The 18,879-nt window shown below is 38.3% G+C and overlaps 1 protein-coding gene across 2 annotated transcripts in view; it reads left to right on the top strand.

Annotated features, from left to right (window-relative positions):
- The window catches only part of ZNF804B (zinc finger protein 804B), a 239,725-nt gene extending 230,863 nt beyond the window's left edge, over nucleotides 1-8,862 (top strand). For both annotated transcript variants that reach the window (XM_069775568.1, XM_069775572.1), the window contains exons 3-4: nucleotides 40-170; nucleotides 2,849-8,862. In XM_069775568.1, the coding sequence (XP_069631669.1) occupies nucleotides 40-170; nucleotides 2,849-6,539 (3,822 nt within the window). In that variant the 3' untranslated portion in view covers nucleotides 6,540-8,862. The remainder of the gene's footprint in view (nucleotides 1-39; nucleotides 171-2,848) is intronic.
- The last annotated feature ends 10,017 nt before the right edge of the window (nucleotides 8,863-18,879 follow it).

The raw sequence follows: 18,879 nt of genomic DNA, 5'->3' as shown, positions 1-18,879 counted from the left end.
ACATCTTTAATCCCTTCTTTTTTTGTTCTTTTCACACAGAGACTGAAAGATTTAAAACAAAGGGAATTTGCTCGAAATGTGGCTTCAAAGTCATGGAAAGATGAGAAGAAACAGGAAAAAGCACTCAAGCGGCTCCACCAGCTCGCAGAGTTACGGAAGCAGTCAGAATGGCAAGTATTTAAAATTGCTATTAAGTTTTAATGCCCTCTTTCCTCAGTCCCAGAAGAAATCTCCATATTTTCACTCCTACGCTCTGTAATGTAGAGATTGTGTATACTGTAACCTGTTTTCAGCTGTCCCCAACTCCAAATGTTCCTGTTCTGCAAACCATAAAATTGAAAGCCCTTGAATTAATTACATGCTATTTGAAGGTTTCTGTTTTTCTCTCCTGTAGCTAGTTAATCTTATCTCTTCTGAACTGAGTGGTTTGAAGATATTTTTATAATATCACCATTTTACCTTATTCAAACTGACCTGAATAGATTAGTATAACTGTCTTATCAATTGATAGTAAGTGAATGGGAGAGGAAACCCACCTTTTAGACCATCTGTATTTAGTCTGTGAATCATTTTCACTACCTTTAGTATACTGAGATTATTCTCACAGTTTCTCTGTAGAGTAATGGGAGTATCATCATATGAATGAAAAACAAGTAATTAACTAAGTTTGCCCAATACTGTTAGCTCTGTTGATGAATATCAAGATACAGTACAAAGTTTTCAGTAATAAACCTTTACATTTGAGAAATCTCCTTTGTTTAATGACACTGAATGCGTCAGTAGAATAGATTGCCACCAGACCAATTGTTTATATTAATCTATGACCGTAATGAGTTAAGTAGATAATTAAAGTGGCATCCTTTAAAATTCATATCAAGCTTACTGTACCCTGGAAATAATAACATTCAGAGTTTATTATACACTAATTTTGGCCTATGTAATTGCTTTTGAGTAATCTGCTGAAATATAACTGTTTAGTGGTAATGTATCACTTTTATGGTTACAACTCCATTTTCATACAAATCTAGTGAAAGAAATGTATCTGCCTGTGGGAAGATGCCTTTATGTGCATGCACTTGAAGATGTAGTCTCAGATAGTTCGATAAGGTCAGTGACAATAGGAAAGCTAGAATGAGTCTGGGAGGGAAAAAGCAGGTTTGCTTTTAGAAAGAGCCAGGAGTCCATAATCCTTTACGAAGAGCCTGGAAAGACAGTGCTTGCTGTTCCTGTTTGTAATGACTAACAGGTTCAGGGGTGGCTGAGATCTTGGCAGAGGGGTAGCATGCCCAGTTGCTCAGGCAAGACAGAAAGTCAGCCTGTCTAAGCAAAAGTCTATACACACGCACAATTATTATTGTCCCTGAGTACTGTGCCTCAGGTCCCAACAGAGTTCTTTACAAGAAGCTAATACAATTTGACAACAAAATTACTGTTAATGTCTTGCACCGAAAAACTGAAAACACAGCTTTATTTTGCTGTTGCAAGGAGACTTTGAAAATGATCTCTTTACATGCCTTCTCCAAGAGATAATTCCTTCCTGATGTACAAATAGGGGTGAATTTGTATCTCCTGATGCCAAATTTGTGGCAAATGCAAATATATTCTCAGAAATGCATACATATTCTCATACTTGGAGTTGACCCTACTCCAGGGAGTCTTTATGTCGTTTCCACTGCTGAAGATCAATGCATTTTTATAGCATTTATAAAACATGCTAGGCTATTTATAGATAGCTGCTATGCAGATCTGGCAGTCATAATATACTTACATTTAATTAAAATATTTTCTAATTTTTAATCAAACTCTTAACTGACGCTGGTTTCAAATTTTTTTCATGTAAGTGTACTGTAATACTGCATTGATAGCAAATGTAGATAATTGGTCTAACGAAATGTATGTTTAAAATGTTACTTGGAATAACATTTGTATGGTGGCTATATATATATCTCATCTCTAATGGAAAATGGCAACAGTCATTCCAATCTCAGTTAATTATCTATTGCAAAAAATCAGTGATTTACCATGATTGTTAAGGCCTTCTTAAAATCGGTTGATATTTTTTTTTTAAAGTACAAGAAAACTAAACCACAGATTTAAAATATGAGATGTTTTGGGAAGAGAAAAAATTTAATTAATGAGAGTACAATACAGAAAGGAAAAATATGGAGAAGTAAGTCAAATGGTGATTGATAATGAGAGCAGTGAAGTTGCCATTAATATTGATGGAAATCCACCTTGTGTCCTTTTCCCCACCGATGTTTGGTGATAGTTTTAGCATTAATATCTCTTTGAATATTTCACAAAGTCATCTAATGTGGAATAGTATAAAGATAAAATAAAAATCTACTCTTAAAAAAATCATGCATACCCCCCACTTCCCCCCACTAGGCAAGCAGAATGCTGCCTTTTCTCTTACAGAGTTTGATTCTGCAGATGCTCCAGGTGGAAGTGTCTCATTTTGAACAAGGCACAATTTCCTTTGCAGTGGCCTCTCAGAAAACCAAGACTTATCACAGACCAGATTCTCCTTGATGTAAAGGCAGAGTAAAGACAATATTGTTTATTCTGGATATACATGGGCATAACTGAAAAAGAGCATTCATGTGTTGACTTCAAATCATATAATTTCCTGTATGTAAGGACTGTCTTGCCCATATAGAAGCCCAAGCTCAGGGCTAGACTGCACATTTACCCTTTAGAAACTTTAGAAACTTAGTTTTCCCTAGTAACAGCATGAGTGACACCCTTCTTCACCAGATAGACATCGTCAAATGCGAGTTCTGCCTTAACTTGGTTACTTAATACAGCTTGTTGTTTTGTTTTTTTTTTTAATTTAATTACCTTACAGCATGACTGGGAGTGGACCATTGCTTAAAGCCCCCAGATTAGTCATGGAAAAGCAGCAATCACCAGATGGCATTTTCCTGTACAAGGGCGGCAAGTTCACAGCCAGTTCTCCAAGAACTACCACAAGTGAAGGACAAGGTTTCTCCAGCAGCGTACTAGAGAAACAACAGCTTATCATAAGCAGGCACCAGTCCCCTACCGAAAGACCCCATGCGCTTGGAAATCAAGTCTCACAAGCGCTCCCAGATAGCACCAATACTTCTCAAAGGGCAGGAGTGTCTTTCTCATTCTCTAAAAAAGTCCCTTTGAAGCTCGAGTCCTCAGCATCAGTCTTCAGTGAGAACTCTGAAGAAGGAAATGATTGTAGTGAATCCCCCAGCCATAAAACAAAGCAAGCTCTTGAGGGCTGTTGCTCTGGTACACTTTTGGAGGAGGACATGAAAGCAAGCTTGGATAAAGGGCTACCTATTACACAAGCCCAAAAGGATTTGGATAACAGTGCATCAAGTCATGTAGCTGTAAAACCTAAAATGCTAAAGGAAAATGATAAAAGTAGTGATACAGAATTAGAAGAAAAGGTCAGTGCTCATCCTTCATTTTCCAAAGCCAAAATACAGCTTTCAAATTTGGATTTTTCTGGTTCACTTAAAGAAACAGAGCAAGAGAGCAAATTGAATGAGTCTGAACAATTGTTAGAAACTCTCATTTCACCTTCATGCCACGCTAGCAATTTTTGTACACAGCTGAACACCTACAAGAACAGCAATGCCCACCTGCCTGACCAGTTACCTGAGCTCCCACAACAGCCAGAACCTCAGCTGACAGGCGAAAGCAACATTAATGACAGTCCTGGGGTGGTAAAAAGAGAAAGATCACTGGAGAGTTCAGAAAACACAAATGGGAATATGGAAACACTTCCAAGGGAGACCACAGTTAAAGATGTTAAGCCCCAGGCATTGTCTTTCCTCCATGTAGTGAGCAAAGATGGCACCACTGCTCTACAGTGGCCCACAGAATTACTTTTGTTTACAAAAACTGAGCCCTGTATTTCATATGGCTGTAATCCACTGTATTTTGACTTCAGACTCTCTTTAAATCACAGAGATGGTAAACATCATGAAACAAACAAAGCAAGCTGTAAAGAGTACTCTATAAATAAGACTGCAGATGAAAATGAAGCCTCAGGTTTAATAAAACACAAGCAAATGTCAAATGAACAAGATAATCAGTTGTTGAAACCAAAGAAGATGAAAGGTTCCCTAAATCCAAGAAAGGTCAAGCAAAAAGCTGAGTCAGACATAGGGAAAGAAATGAATGAAAATGGTCAAAAATGCATTGCAGATTATTTAAATGAAAATATACCCAAAGTGCCTGCTTACCTTGATGTCTCACAAAAGGATTACGTGACAGAAAAAAGTCTTCATACAACAACACTGAGAAGACCTTTAAAGCATCATTTTCATAGCTGTGAAAGAAAAAACCAGAACATTAGAAATGAAAGCATTTCCTTTTCTGCTTTTATGTCTAGGATTAAAAAGTCTAAAGCTGCAAAATGTAATTTTATTTATTCTGAGGAAAAACCTGAAAACCAAAATGACTGCAGATCCATTCAAGATGTGGCCAGCTGCAGCAGTGACGTAAGTGACAGTGGAAAAGACTCTAGTGGAAGTTTCCTTAGTTATAAATCCAGTTCAAACAGCAGGTATTCAGAAAATGAAAGATGTGGAAGTTGCATGGGATGCTGGAGATTCCCATCTCCTCAAAAGTCCTCCTCTGACAGACATTCCAGCTATTCTGACACTTCAGTTAGTGGTACGAGTAGCTACATGAGCTACCTGAGTCCCACATCGAACAATCACAGCAGAAACCATTTGCTTTTTTGTTGTAAAAGAAAAAGCAAGACAGCTGAAAGGCACAAATGTAAGCACAGAAAGCACAAGTGTATTTTCACTTCTAATGATACAGATGAGGATTACCTTTGTTGTAGCAGAACTCACAGAACTAGAAACTGTACACAGAGGGGCACACTTAAATATCGAAGATGTTCAAGACATAGAGTTTTACAACACAGAGACAGATCTAAACACAGCAGATGTAGACACCGGCATTTTGGCAAAGTGCACAGTGGAAGTAGAAGCTACCATAGCTCCAAAAGTTGTTCCACCAGAGACTCAGGAAGCAGCGAAAGATCGTCTAGTAGCAGAATATCAAGAGGTAGCAGTTCAGGATCCTTCTCAAAAGAGACTGACAACTGTGATGACAAAACAAAAGATGACGCAGAAAGAGGTTCTAACACTGAAATGGGAAAAGCTGCAATTGCACATTACGACTCTCTGAATGTGAATGGTCAGCCAAAAAACTTTGCCACCTGCTCTTCTGAAACCCTGGCAAAAGACATATGTGGAAAAAGAAAGTCGCTGACTGCCAAGTTACTTTTAGAAAGAGTGCAGTCCAAGAAAACCCAGGAACAAATGCACGATTCAGAGAGATTTTCAAACACTTGTGGGGTAGAATTAAGGGATCAATCGCGAAGTCACTTTGCTCTTCAGTTTTCATCATCGGTAGATGATATTGCAATGTTACCTTTGCCAGAGAAACTGCTAAGTGTAGGTAAAAATGACACGGGGCATAATGAAATTAGTTCATTGGAAACCAGTGTGAAGAAAAACAACTTTGAAGCATCAGAGATAACTGATGTTGCTCTTTCAACTGGCACTGATTATGATCATTGCCTTTTTAAAGACATCATTCAAATAGGAACAGGCTATCAGAGCCCGAGCATAAAAAGGAACACGGCAATAAAGGAACAATCCAATCTCTTCATTAGTGAAGTGCAACCCTTTATACAAAGCTGTGACCCAGTACCAAATGATTTCCCTGGTGCTTTTCCCTCTAATAGATATTCTGTTGTTGCTAATTCAACAGAGACCAAAGAAGAACTACATGATGTAAACATGGACTCAAACCGGGCAGAAGGCAGTTCAGACTCTCTTTGTGACAATGCTATGCAGAAGTATGAGGACACAGTAAATGACCTAGAAGTGTACAGCAAATCCACCTCCCCTCCTTTAACGCAGCAGCCTATCACATTTTCACCAGAGGAAGTAGAAAAATACAGGTTGCTGCAGCTGCAAGCCCAGCAGCATATGCAGAAACAACTTCTGGCAAAACACCTGAAAGTTTTGCCTGCCCCAGGACCAGCTGCCTTCTCTGCAACACCAGCAGTTCCTGCCCTCCCTGTTCAGCAGCACGCTGCTGTCACCACCATCCACCACACACTGCTGCAACGCTTTGCTGTCTCGGCATCTGTACATCCCCACGGCAGCCATCTCTCCCTGGCCCACCTCCATCCCCTCTCTCAGGCACATTTTGCCCCCATACCACTTTCCCCATTAGCACCAGCCCTCATTCCCACCCACCCTGCTTTGCTGGCAGGACACCCATTGCACTTGGTCTCCACCACCCCTCTCCACCCTTCCCCACTGACCTTTCCCACACTGCCACACACTGCGTATATCCCAGCCTTATTTACACCCCACCTGAATGCAGCCACACCTTCTGCTATACATCCAAATCCCTTTGTTCATCCATTTTTCCAAGGGCAAGAGCCCCATCACCATTCTTGCTCTAGCCAGACCCAACAGTTACCTACAATAAAAGAAGTTTTCAGTGTTTCTAGCTATTTAAACTAGCCCAAACAATTACACCATGGCTCCAAACCCAAATTTGAATAATATAAATTATTCAGTGTTCAGTCACGTCTGAGGGGAAATTTACTGTTTTGCTGAGAGCACAACGGCAAATATTTTAAAGTCCACATTCTGACTGACAGCATACGAACGTTGCTTTAGTTCTCATATCACTGGGTAAAAGCTGGTTTAAAGTCTTTTACGATACTATCACAAGGAGGACAGGGTCCAGCTTCTATTCTACAGAAGGGTTGGAAAGAACAGTCTGAAGTGAAGCCTGTGACTGTCAGTAGGAATGGGACCACAGCACCCAGGCACCACAGGACCGAGAACATCAACACTGATGAGTGGTTTAAAGTAGTGCAATATAAGGTAGAGCAATCTTGACGCACCTCAAAGGTGTGTTTTTCTGAGTGTCTATATGCAACAGCATAGTACTTGGTGTGGTTAAGGTATTTCAGACTGAGCAAAAAAGAAGGTATCTGGGACCACAAGTCCCTGGTTTTGACTCCTGGCCAAAATAAATTGGGGAGCCCCAGAGTGAGGGGTGATGAGTTAACACTGGAAGAAGAGGGTCACAACAACATCTCAAGGATACTTCAGTGATTTTGTCCCTGGGATACATTGCTTGGACAGTGTAAAGAGACTCCAGTCTGGCCACAGGTACATAACAAAAAATTCCCTTAGAGTAGGGGGCTCTGTGCTGGCACAAGCAGACTGCTACTTTTCTCCCTGAGCCAAGCATCCAAGAAGGCAAGGGAAAGAAGGGGATGAAGCCAAGTTCTTTGGCATAGCCTGCCTGTGGCTGTAGCATAGGGTATGTCAGGGGTGGGCAGCAGCAGCCCAGAATTGCCCAGCAGCTAGTGCTGGCTTTGAACCTCAGAGGTCCTTGGCCAAGACTGCAACAATTCTTTCCTACCAGAGCTCTAATGAGCGGGAGAGTCTTGCACAAAGAATGTGTAAATATGTTTCATCCCTTTCACAAACAACATAAACAATTGGCTGGTCCTATAAAATTGTGCTGATATTCATAAAAATGCAGAAATAAAATTCTGAGCAGAAACTGGCTCTCCAGGTCAAGTCTCATAGAAAACTATACCACAGTTCTCAGCATTTCAAGGTATATTGAATCTAAAGAAATATGTCAAGATTCTCGCATGGCTTCCCAAACTTTCAACATACAAACTGAAGTTCTGAATCTGCAATGTTTGAATGCATGTATCCAACCTTCAGGGTAATGCGTGGTTGAAATTGCTAGTAAAAACTGTGTATCTGGAAATAGGTGAGGGCTTCAGCATCTCTTTGAATGGCACAATCTAACTATTTTTATAATGTTTCTAACTCAACATGGGATATTTAGCATGAAATTAAATTCATAATTGTGGTTGGACTGCAGGCATGCTTCCCAATATAATTGGACAGTGAAGTGTCTGACAGTACCTCTTTGTTTGGATTAGAAACATTTGAAATAATTTCAATTCATTCACAATAATGTAGTGCACAATTAATAATGTGTCTTTCAGAATCCATATAAAACATATTAAAAAAACTTTTGGAGGATTTTATTCCATTATATTTGGCTATCTGAAGAAACTGAGAAATCCAATTGCAATTAAGTTGAATATTTAAAATAAAACTTAGGACCAATTTTCTAACTTAGTTTTCATCAAAGCAGATTGATACACTGCAATAAAATGGAATTGTTTTAATTTCTAAAAGCAGCTGCTTCAGCATAAACCGGTATTATGCCAAACTTTTCAAATGGCTTTAGAAGTTATAACTGCTTGTTTTGTATTTTCAAAGTTAAAGTTTCTTTGGATACTTAACATTTTAGCCATCAAATAAAAGCTGTCAGGAAAAGATCTGGAGACTGAGCAGAAGTAAAACATTTTTTTTTTATTCCGAAAGGTTGGTGAAATCAGCACCCGCAAATATCTTTTGGTTGGATTCCCAGCTGATTTATTAATCTCATTAACAAAATGCCTTTTTGGAATTACTTATCTTTATGGTTTAATTTTCTCATTTTAATTGTAGGGAACATATTTAATTGAAATTATTGCTTCAGAATTAAGGAAGTGAGAAATTTTCTTTGGGAAATATGTTAAAAATAAATAATTCCCCAGTTTTAAAATTCTTCCTTTCATTTTTGGCTGAAAATCTTCCCAAAATTACATCTGAATTTCCATATAATTTCTATACTTCTGAAACTATATTTTCTGAGAATCAAACATATTTCACTGAATGTGACTCAACACCTCTGAAAATTAGTACTTGCTTGCTTGGATGAAGATCCCTCACTTAGTGGACCACTTGGAAACATTAGTCATAATTAAAGGAGCAGATCAGCCTGTGCCCTGGAAGAGGCTGACTGAGCTGCACAGCCATCACCACCAGTTCAGGGCTAATACCAGCCTAAAAGATGTATTTCCAGCCCTAGAAACTTTTAAATTTATGGGCATAGTTCCATTCCTATTCAAGAAAAACCAGCTGTTCTCATTGTATATAAGAGTTAATTTGAATCCTAAGTAGGTAACACCAAGAGAAAAAAGTGGAACAGAAGAAATGACAGGTTAATCTCATCTTTAATGTGTATACACACATTTTCTATCCCTGCTTCTTACAGTCCGTGTTAATATTGTAGAAATTCGTATGGCAAGAAACTTGACCAATTGAAACTTAACAATTTCCTGCTACATAGATCCTTTATGGAAAATAGTTATATACGTTTCCCTTAATGTGTGCACAATACAATGGGATTCTAGGAAGGAACCAAATCATAGGATGTCCTTGCATCATTGTATATACCAACAAGGATGATTTGGTAAGGCAAATGAATAGACAATAAAGATTAAATTTAATTCTTGGAACAATGACAATTAGGATTTTGAGAGGTATTTATGGGAAAAAAAGAGGGATTAAGAAGGAACAGAAACAGCACAATAGCAAAACAGCAATCATTGGCTACTAACAAAGAGAATGTCCAATATTGTTCTTAGTACACAGAAGGGATTTTCTTGGAGAAATGTAATAAAATTATCAGCACAGCTGAGGTGATATATTTGCTCTACTTGCTGCCATATTTGTTTTTCATCAATAATGTACTTTAAATATGTCTCATTATTATGACTAAAAGCATAATTGAGCCTGATGTATGGAGCCGTGCTACAATTTTGATTTTATTTAGACTGATTTTTAAAAGACTTACAGTATCCTGGTGGCAGCAATATATACACTCCAAGTTAATAATCTATTTTAGTTTGATTGTATATTCTTGATACATAATCCAAGGAAACAGGTCACCCATACTGTAAAATTCCAATAATAAAAGTTTCCTGAGTTACACAATGACAAAAATTGGGGGGTTGGGGGGGGGGGAATTTTTTTGGTAACTGAGACACTTCTGGAATACATTTAATATGTATATTTGTTGTGCAGATTTGCATAAAAATGCCATTTGACCAGATTAATTTTAAAAGTGTTAAGTTTATATTTAAAACTGGATGATACTCTGGCTAGTATAATATGTAAACTAGTAATTTTGTTTTGTATTCTCTGTATAAAGTGTTTTATATTATACAGTAGCTAAGTGAATTGCACTATTGTACATGCAACGCGGCTTTTTTTTTAGGTTATTCAAGGAATTCCTGGGAATGTAGTTTAATGCAATAACATTTTTTTTCAATAAAAAGGCTTACCGGTATAAAGAGTGTCAGTCATGTATTTTTAATGTAAAGCATACCAAAAGGCAGCAACATAATAAAATGCAGAATGATGCAAACATATTCTGTATTTTAGTCTGCAGAACTGAAATGCATTTAATCCATCCCTGTGGCTATAATCCTGAAATTTCTTAGAATGTTTACTAAAGATTTTAGTATGTGTTACAAAAGTGGGTTGTTTAAATGGAACTGAAAATAAATATTCCTTAAAAAAATTATTCTATCTATGTGGTTTTTGCAAGTACTTTTAATGGATCAACATCCTCCTGGATATTTTTATGCACTAATCAGTTTATTTAGAATTACACCTATTACTCACTTGTCAGGTTCCCCAAATAATGTCTCTAAGCTATGATTCGTAATGCTTGTGTAGAAGGTCCTTTGGTAGAGAAGCTAACAGTAGGATCCACAAATGTATTATTTATTCACTTTTTAACCATTCTTTAAATTCTCATGATAAGTATCTCTGTATCCCGTGTTTTCCCTTTTAACTTGTATTTTTCCAGTTTGTTTATTGTACCCTTTCCCATCTATCTTTCATTTATATTGTAAGCTTTCTGACACAAAGTTTTGGGCTTTGTCATATAGGTACTCAGCTTTGGAGGTCCCAGGCACTACTGCTATACTAATAGTACTTGTAAGGCTAGTTATAGCCATCAGCAGACAGTTTCAGAAGTTTCATGTCTCCAGGTGAGCACAAAGACCGAAGTAATGTAAAAACAAGTGTCTGCATAGGTACATATAGCAGATAAAGGTGTGGTACATATAACAGATAAAGATTGTGGTGTGGTGTGACAGAGGTCATATTCTGTTAAGTCTATCTGCACAGCTGGAAATATCTTGGCCAGTCTCTGGGACCAAATTAATCTACCATGCAGTGACATCTCATGACTCAGACATTCTATAAAGTCTTGAAATCACAGCATAACAACAAAGACATAATCAATACAGTGTATATAATTCCATTCAATTGTGTTTCTTCATCAAGTTGTTTCATAATAATAACAAAATTCAGAATTGGACAAACAAATAAGAAGTGTGGCGTGTCTGAAGGAAATCTCCTGTGAATTAATACCTATACTATTAACTGTTAACTATAGTAGGCTTCCAGTTGAGATCAGATCTCACCTATTTGTTGCTGAACAGTCATACTGTTTTGACTAGGATGCAATATGTGAAGAAATGAAGATGTCCACACCCTCATATTCCGGGTAAAACTAGGTACTAATTTCCCTTTCTTAAAGCTTGAATCCCAGATCTGTTTAACAGTTGACCTAAGCTGATTTTTTTTTCTTTTTTTTCTTTTTGTTTTTCTATACCACAACTCATCTGTTCAGGCCAAACCTACATTTAGGACTGTTACTTACTTGAGAATGAAAAACAAATGTTTTGCCAGACTTGAAATGTCTCTTATCACCAGATGGAGAGACTTTTTGGAAGAAAGAAATATATGTTTTATTTAACTTAAAAATGGAAAGCCCAATAAAGCAGATATTTAGAGACAGTATAAAAGAAAAGAAAAAAGTATCTGTAATAAATTTATGTCTAAGTTTACCTTCAAGACACTCTTTTTGCTTCCCTCAGTTAAAATAGTGTCTCAATGCAATGTCCAGCCTTAGGAAGACCCAGACATTGCCTCCAGTCCACAGGATCTCAGCTGGGGGATGTTGTTCTTAGAGATCCTGTTTCCCCTGGTGTCTGCATGGATGGGAAACGTCCCTGCCCTCTGAAGGTTTCCTGTAAGTCTGAGATGAGCTCTCAAGGCTTCTTCCATCGCAACACTGAGCTGCACCTAAAATGCATGCGGTCCTTGGGCACAGGCTAGCCAGCGTTGTCACCAGCCAGGCAGAATACAAAAAGAATACAATTGCAAAATAGACTAGATATAGATAGAATATTTCAGTTGGAAGGGACCTACAATGATCACCTAGTCCAACTGTCTGACCAATTCATAGCTGACCAAAAGTTAAAGCATGTTGTTAAGGGCATTGTCCAAATGCCTCTTAAACACTGACAGGCTTGGGGCATCGACCACATCTCTAGGAAGCCTGTTCCAGTGTTTGACCTCCCTCTCAGTAAAGAAATGCTTCCTAATGTCCAGCCTAAACCTCTCCTGGCACAGCTTTGAACCATTCCCACACGTCCTACCACTGGCTCCCAGGGAGAAGAGCTCAGCACCTCCTTCTCCACTTCCCCTCCTCAGGAAGCTGTACAGAGCAATGAGGTCACTCCTCAGCCTCCTTTTCTCCAAACTAGACAAGCCCAAAGTCCTTATCCACTCCTCATAGGACATTCTTTCCCACCCTTTCACCAGCTTTGTTGCCCTCCTCTGGACTCATTCAAGGACCTTTACATCCTTCTTAAATTGTGGGGCCAGAACTGCACACGTACTCAAGGAGAGGCTGCACCAACGCTGAATATGGCAGGATAATCCCCTCTTTTGACTAGCTGGTTGTGCTGTGTTTGATGCACCCCAGGATGTGGTTTCCCCTCTTGGCTGCCAGGGCACACTGCTGACTCACATGGAGCCTGCTGTCAGCCAGCACCCCCAGATCACTTTCTGCAGGGCTGATCTCCAGCCACTCCTCTCCCAATTTAGACTTGTGCCCAGCATTACTCCATCCTACGTGCAGAATCTGGCATTTTGACTTGTTAAATTTCATCCCATTAATCATAGCCCAATGCTCCAATCTATCTAGATCCCTCTGCAAGGCCTCTTGTCCCTCAAGAGAGTCAACAGCACCTCCCAGTTTGGTATCATCAGCAAACTTGTTAATGGTGCATTCAACTCCTGCATCCAGAAATAATCTAATAGCTTGTCAACCCACTCAGGATCCAGGCACACAGAGCTGATTTAAAGGTGTTCCATCCCCTCCTCAACCACGAGGCACAGGTTTCAACCCCCATGTTGCAGTGGTTTTTGCCCTCTCTTCTCTTCTCTTCTCTTCTCTTCTCTTCTCTTCTCTTCTCTTCTCTTCTCTTCTCTTCTCTTCTCTTCTCTCCCCTTTCCTCTTTTCTTTTGTTTGCTTTCCTCTTTTCTTTTTTCTTTTCTTTAGTTTTCTTTTTTCTTTTCTTTTCTTTTCTCTTTTCTTTTCTCTTTTCTTTTCTTTTCTTTTCTTTTCTTTTCTTTTCTTTTCTTTTCTTTTCTTTTCTTTTCTTTTCTTTTCTTTTCTTTTCTTTTCTTTTCTTTTCTTTCCCACAATCAATCACAGCAACAGAGCCAAAGAGGGGAATAACACTGAGCCAGAATAGGAAAACAGAGAGAGAGAACAGCACAGGAAGGCAGACCGGAAACATATTAGGCCAATTTTCATCATATGACATTTGAGTACTTGTGTCCCCATGCAACGCCAGCAACATTTTTCCTACACTCTGGTAGGAAGTCTTTCACTTGAGTGCATAACCTTATTATGCAAAGTAAGCATCTTAATATAAACTTTATACAGAAAGACAAAGAATCACTGGGAATGCAGCTCATTACCTAGCTCTTCCTAGACACAAGGCACAATGATCACAATGTGTTGGGGGATAACAGGAATCTGCAAGTCAGTGAACTGTAGTGCTGCCTTGCTGAGATTGGGACACACTGTTGCGATATGCTTGAACGTTTCTCTGCCCCACAGCTAAGGGAAATTTACTCATTAACATTTCAAGTCATGGAAATACTCTCACTGTCTTCAGAAGCATCAGGCTGAGCCTTAAGTCAACACCTTCTTTGTCTATAAAGCATGCAGCACTTTTAAAATACTTTTTATTATTCTTCAATAAACACATTATTTTCTTTAACAGAAAACACAGAATAAGCCAAATAGCCAATTGCAGAAATTATGGACAGAAATAAATCTACAGTTACAGTTAATGGGTATTTATTCTAAACATCTACTGCTGAACAGTGACCAATCTGTTTTGTGAATGTGCTTAAAAGTGCTCTTGACTGAGATGTCAAGCAGTAGATACACAACTGACTTAAAAGAAGACTCAGCCCAAACTCATTTTTTATGACCTAGCTATAAACCCCTCAAAATAAAGATAAGGTTGAAAAGCTTGATAGACTTCCATCAAGCAGTGTAAGCAGTTCTGCTGCCTCTACTTAAGTGCACATCTAAAACTCATATTACACACAAAAATCAATATTTCTTTCTTATGAACCAATAAACTTTTTAGACCAAATAAATTTGTCATTTGCAAATCAATAAATTAAATGTATTTATCAATTTTACATATAAAACTGTTCTATGTACTCCAAGCTGTGTATGTGTGCAAATCAGCAACATTAATAAATAAATCATTGTGAATGGAATGAACCAATTACTCTCAGACAGCTATAAACCGACTATTTCTATATAAAGCAATAAGTTCTATACAAAAATGGTTGAATTATAATTTGCTTTCTTCTTTTTTGCAAGTAATTTATCGGCTAACTGTTTTGTGCCAGCCCCAGTGAGAAATCCTACAGAATTTAATAGAAATAGTTATGTGTGTGCATGGCGGGGGGGTGTATGTCGTCTTAAGGATGTACAATTGCATCTAATAGAAACTTATACCCCTGACATAGAATTTTTCATGTAAATCAAAGGAAAGATGTACAGGTAGGAAATACCTTTAATCAATTGTTGCATGACTTCACGGGTGAAATAATGCAGAGTTTCCAAAACAGAGAGTCTTTTTTCCCCTGCGTCTCATGCTCAGAAGGTGTAAATTGCTGAGGAAATGCTTATCTGTCAACCATCCACATTGTTATGAAGTGGAAAGTCCTACCTTCATCAGAGAAGGTGAAAACACTAGAAATGTTTGCTCCTTGCTTATGCCAGGATTTCTCTGAAAAGATTCCAGTCTTCTTGAGAGTGCACTCCATTTTCAAGTGAGTTTGCTTTCTCCAGAGGGATGAAGTACCTACGGGTTTGAAAGTGGAGATACAGCTAGTCTCTTCTGCTTAAATTTAGGTTCCAAATAAAGACAGCCAGATCCAGGGATAGATATCCAAACTTGAAGAACTTAAACATATTAAGAGAAAAGTTAACACTACATGTTATTTAAGTTGCTAGTTGTCAACTGGGACAAGTTTCCTGCTCACACAGGAGTGGATTTTTTCTGTCTTATCCATAGCATGCAACCAATACCTGAGATACACTGCAGAGTTTTCAGGACTATATTATATTTCTCTTTCTCTCTCCCTGAGACACTTGAGAAACTGGCTGTGAAAAAAAACCTGACGATTAAACGAGGTGATCCTTGGTCTACTTTTTAGTTTACTAGTAATTTCTTGAAAGGTCTCTGTGACTTAAAATACTTAATGCTTTTATTAATATCATCTGTAATTACAGTACTGGTATCTACTGCTGACATATTATGGGTTTAATCCTTAGCAATGAGCTTTCCCCCCATGAGTCCCTCTCTCATGTGTGACTGTTCTGTGACTGTATTTTTTCAAATGCTAAATTCCCTGGGTTTATTTTTCTTAAATAATGTATTAGATAAACAGTTCTTACATGATTTTTATGGGAAATTATATGGGTCAGGGTGAAGTATAATAATGAAACTTAGTATTGGTTATTATCAGAGCTGATGAGTTGAAAATAATTTTGTCTTTCATCTCAATGTCACCAGCCCCCACTAGCTTTTCACAAGAGAGATTCTCAGATGCTGAAGGCTGGTGAGGGTACCAAAATGGGACAGCAGAAGGAAGCAAATGAGCACAAGGGTTGCCTGTGAATGATAAAGGTAAAAGAGAGGGCATGTGCAAAGTCTGAAGAGCAATGTCAGATTTGTGACACCAGGAAAAAAGGGTATGTTAATTCCAGAGGGGGCAGAGAACACCAAGGAAAGATTAGACTCATGATGGATAAAGCTAGAGTGGTTTGCAGCTTGAATAAAACCTCATATGAGCAGCTGTAATTACTGATGTCAATAAAATTAAGACAAAAAATTCCTGGTGGGTTTTTTTACTCATAGTAGGCTGTAACTTTTGCAAAAATAGTATCTTTTTTTTCCATATCTGCTCCCAGTCAAGTCCTAAGACAAACAGTTCAGATAATGATGAAAAATAATTAATAACTGTGCAAGTGTTTCAAAAAGTACACAAAGATGTGTTTAGCTGCGGAGTAAATGTTTGGTCAGTTCTTAATCTGCTTGATGTGGTCTCCTCATTCCTACATCGGGGACATTTGAAACAGCAGGTTATGGGCTAGTTTTGGGCAAGTATAAGCAAACAGCATGAAACACTTCAGCCTGGTGAACTTGGTTTGTTTGGATTTACAAACAGGGGAAATGAGTCACAGCTCCTTTTGAATCTCAAGAAACTTGTATGCTTTATGAAATGCAATCCAAATGATGAATTAAAAATCTGTTAAGTGGAAAAAATGTTAATGCTTAACATTAGCATTTTTTCTAGAGAGTTAACAGAAACATTTTTTCTAGGAAAGAAGCGGGGAATGAAAAACTGCAAATAATAATTTAGGAAAATAGTATTTGTTATATTTGATAATGTTTGATGCATCAGCGTCCCAACAAACTGTGGTGTCTTTCAAAAGGGACCTTTACCTGGTTCTTCCTGACAAAGTTAAGCTGAGGCAAAAGAATGTCTTTGACAGAGCATTGGCATCTGAGTATAGTTATGAGGAATGAATTACCAAATTCTCCATAGAAGACGATTCGGGGTAGCTGAGGCAGCAGTTTCACAGGCCAAGCAGCAGTTCCTCTACTTTGGTGGACCAGATGTCCATAGAAGATTATATGGAGAATACACTGCAGAGCATCACTAAACAATCTCCTAGCTACAAGCCAAGATATGTTCTCCATATAATTACTGGAAAGACCACTGTTGAAATCTCTAGACACACAGACATGCCTGGTGGTATGGCATTTCAAGGCACTACAATCTGCTCATGACTCAGAATCAGCATATATATTGGGGGGGGGAACAACCCATACCAAACTAAGCTACAATGAATTTAAATTTGAAACTGTCTTTTTAGTAAAAAATGAACTAAAAATTCTCAGCATGTCTCGGTACCACAAATATATATTAATGCTAACCTTAAAATCCTTCTAGAACTGTAAAATACATAAACATTTTAATCATGCTGTAAAATTCCTATTGCCTGTGCAACACAAATCCTTTCTCTCTGCACGATTGGACCATCATGATGATGGCAAACCTTGTAAAATAAATGCTGAGAACCATATAGTATTTTCCCCTGTTGCTAATTCAATAAATACTTGGATTAAAAATGTTCTCATCCTTTCTTTCTAAGGTCACTCATCTGCAGTTGGAAGCAGAGAGTTAAGCTATTGCTAAGGGTATATTTTCAAAGTACAGCAGAGTGATTTAGCCACTTAATTCCCATTGTAGGCAATAAATTTGAAAGGCTTTGTGACCTTATAGGTTAGAATACCTTGGTTAATGTGTAACTTCATTTTTTTCTAAAGATTTCTCAGGAAACTGGCTCTAGAATCTCATAGTGGGTAGAGACATGATCAGCATGATCAGACAGGTTCAGACTGAGAAAGACTCCTCAGCAATTTGGAAAATTAAAAGCATTGCATGAAAATCATATCACAGTCCTGTCTGTCAGCTCCTGTTAGAAAAACTTTTTAACTTTTTCTTAGAATTTCCTTGGCCTTCACAAATCCAAGACTAAAGTCACCATGTAACGCTTCCCCTGAACAGTTTTCAGGTCTAAGCATGTAAGTAACTCATACTCAGTACTTACGGAGAAACTTAACATTGATTCAAATGCTGGCTTGACCTTACGCTCTCTAATTATGTGCTAGTGACTTCTCACAAGCTTGGTCAGCAAGACCGATGGGCTCCAGAATCTCAGGGATGCATTACAGGACACCTGTGCCACTGTGCAACGACTGAAATGCACAGGGGCCACTGAACTGCCCTAGTATGTGTGTCTGCTTCCCTCTGTCTTCTTAACCCAGTGCTTAGAGTTTTCCAGGCCAGAAGCCAAGGCACACTCTTGCCTCCTGTACGTGTGATACATTAACTCTTTCAGTCTCTACACCCCAGTGCTCACATGACACATTACATTAACAGATCTGTGAAGGAAAGCTCTCTGTGTTATGGAAATGACACAAGATCAACTCATTACATACAGCATGCAAGAATCCTCCTGTCTAAATGGAGTGCATAAAATGTAGATATCTACTCCTCCCTGTGTTCCCTGTATACTGAAGAGCCCTTACCGTAGGCTCATCCCACTTTCCTCAGGATCACTAGAGTCACCCTTGCTAGGTGCTTATGTCTCCCCACTGAGCTTAGGCGGTGCCTACATGGCAGCCCGAGCTACATTTTAGAGTTCAAAGTAGATCAGCAGTGTAAGATACATATTTCTCTGTTTTGGACTTCTGGAAATTTTTGAAACTCAAAACTGGAACCACTACTGCTAAGCCAATTCATTATGATAGAGATACTACTCCTGCTTAAGGAGCAGAAGAGGAAAGCAAGATGGAAATCACAACAGACCTTTATTTTCAGCTATTTATAAGGAGATGCCTATTAAATGCCTGCCCTGACTGAAGTCAAAAGAGGGCTGACATTTCAAATATGGATAGGTTTATCTCCAGTGCTTTACAAGAGTTGTCTAGAATTATTTACCAAAATATTTTGTGAATAA

Source organism: Haliaeetus albicilla, chromosome 2 (assembly GCF_947461875.1).
Source record: "Haliaeetus albicilla chromosome 2, bHalAlb1.1, whole genome shotgun sequence".
NCBI classification, from domain to species: Eukaryota; Metazoa; Chordata; class Aves; order Accipitriformes; family Accipitridae; genus Haliaeetus; species Haliaeetus albicilla.
This window is presented reverse-complemented; position numbering and strand designations above follow the sequence as displayed.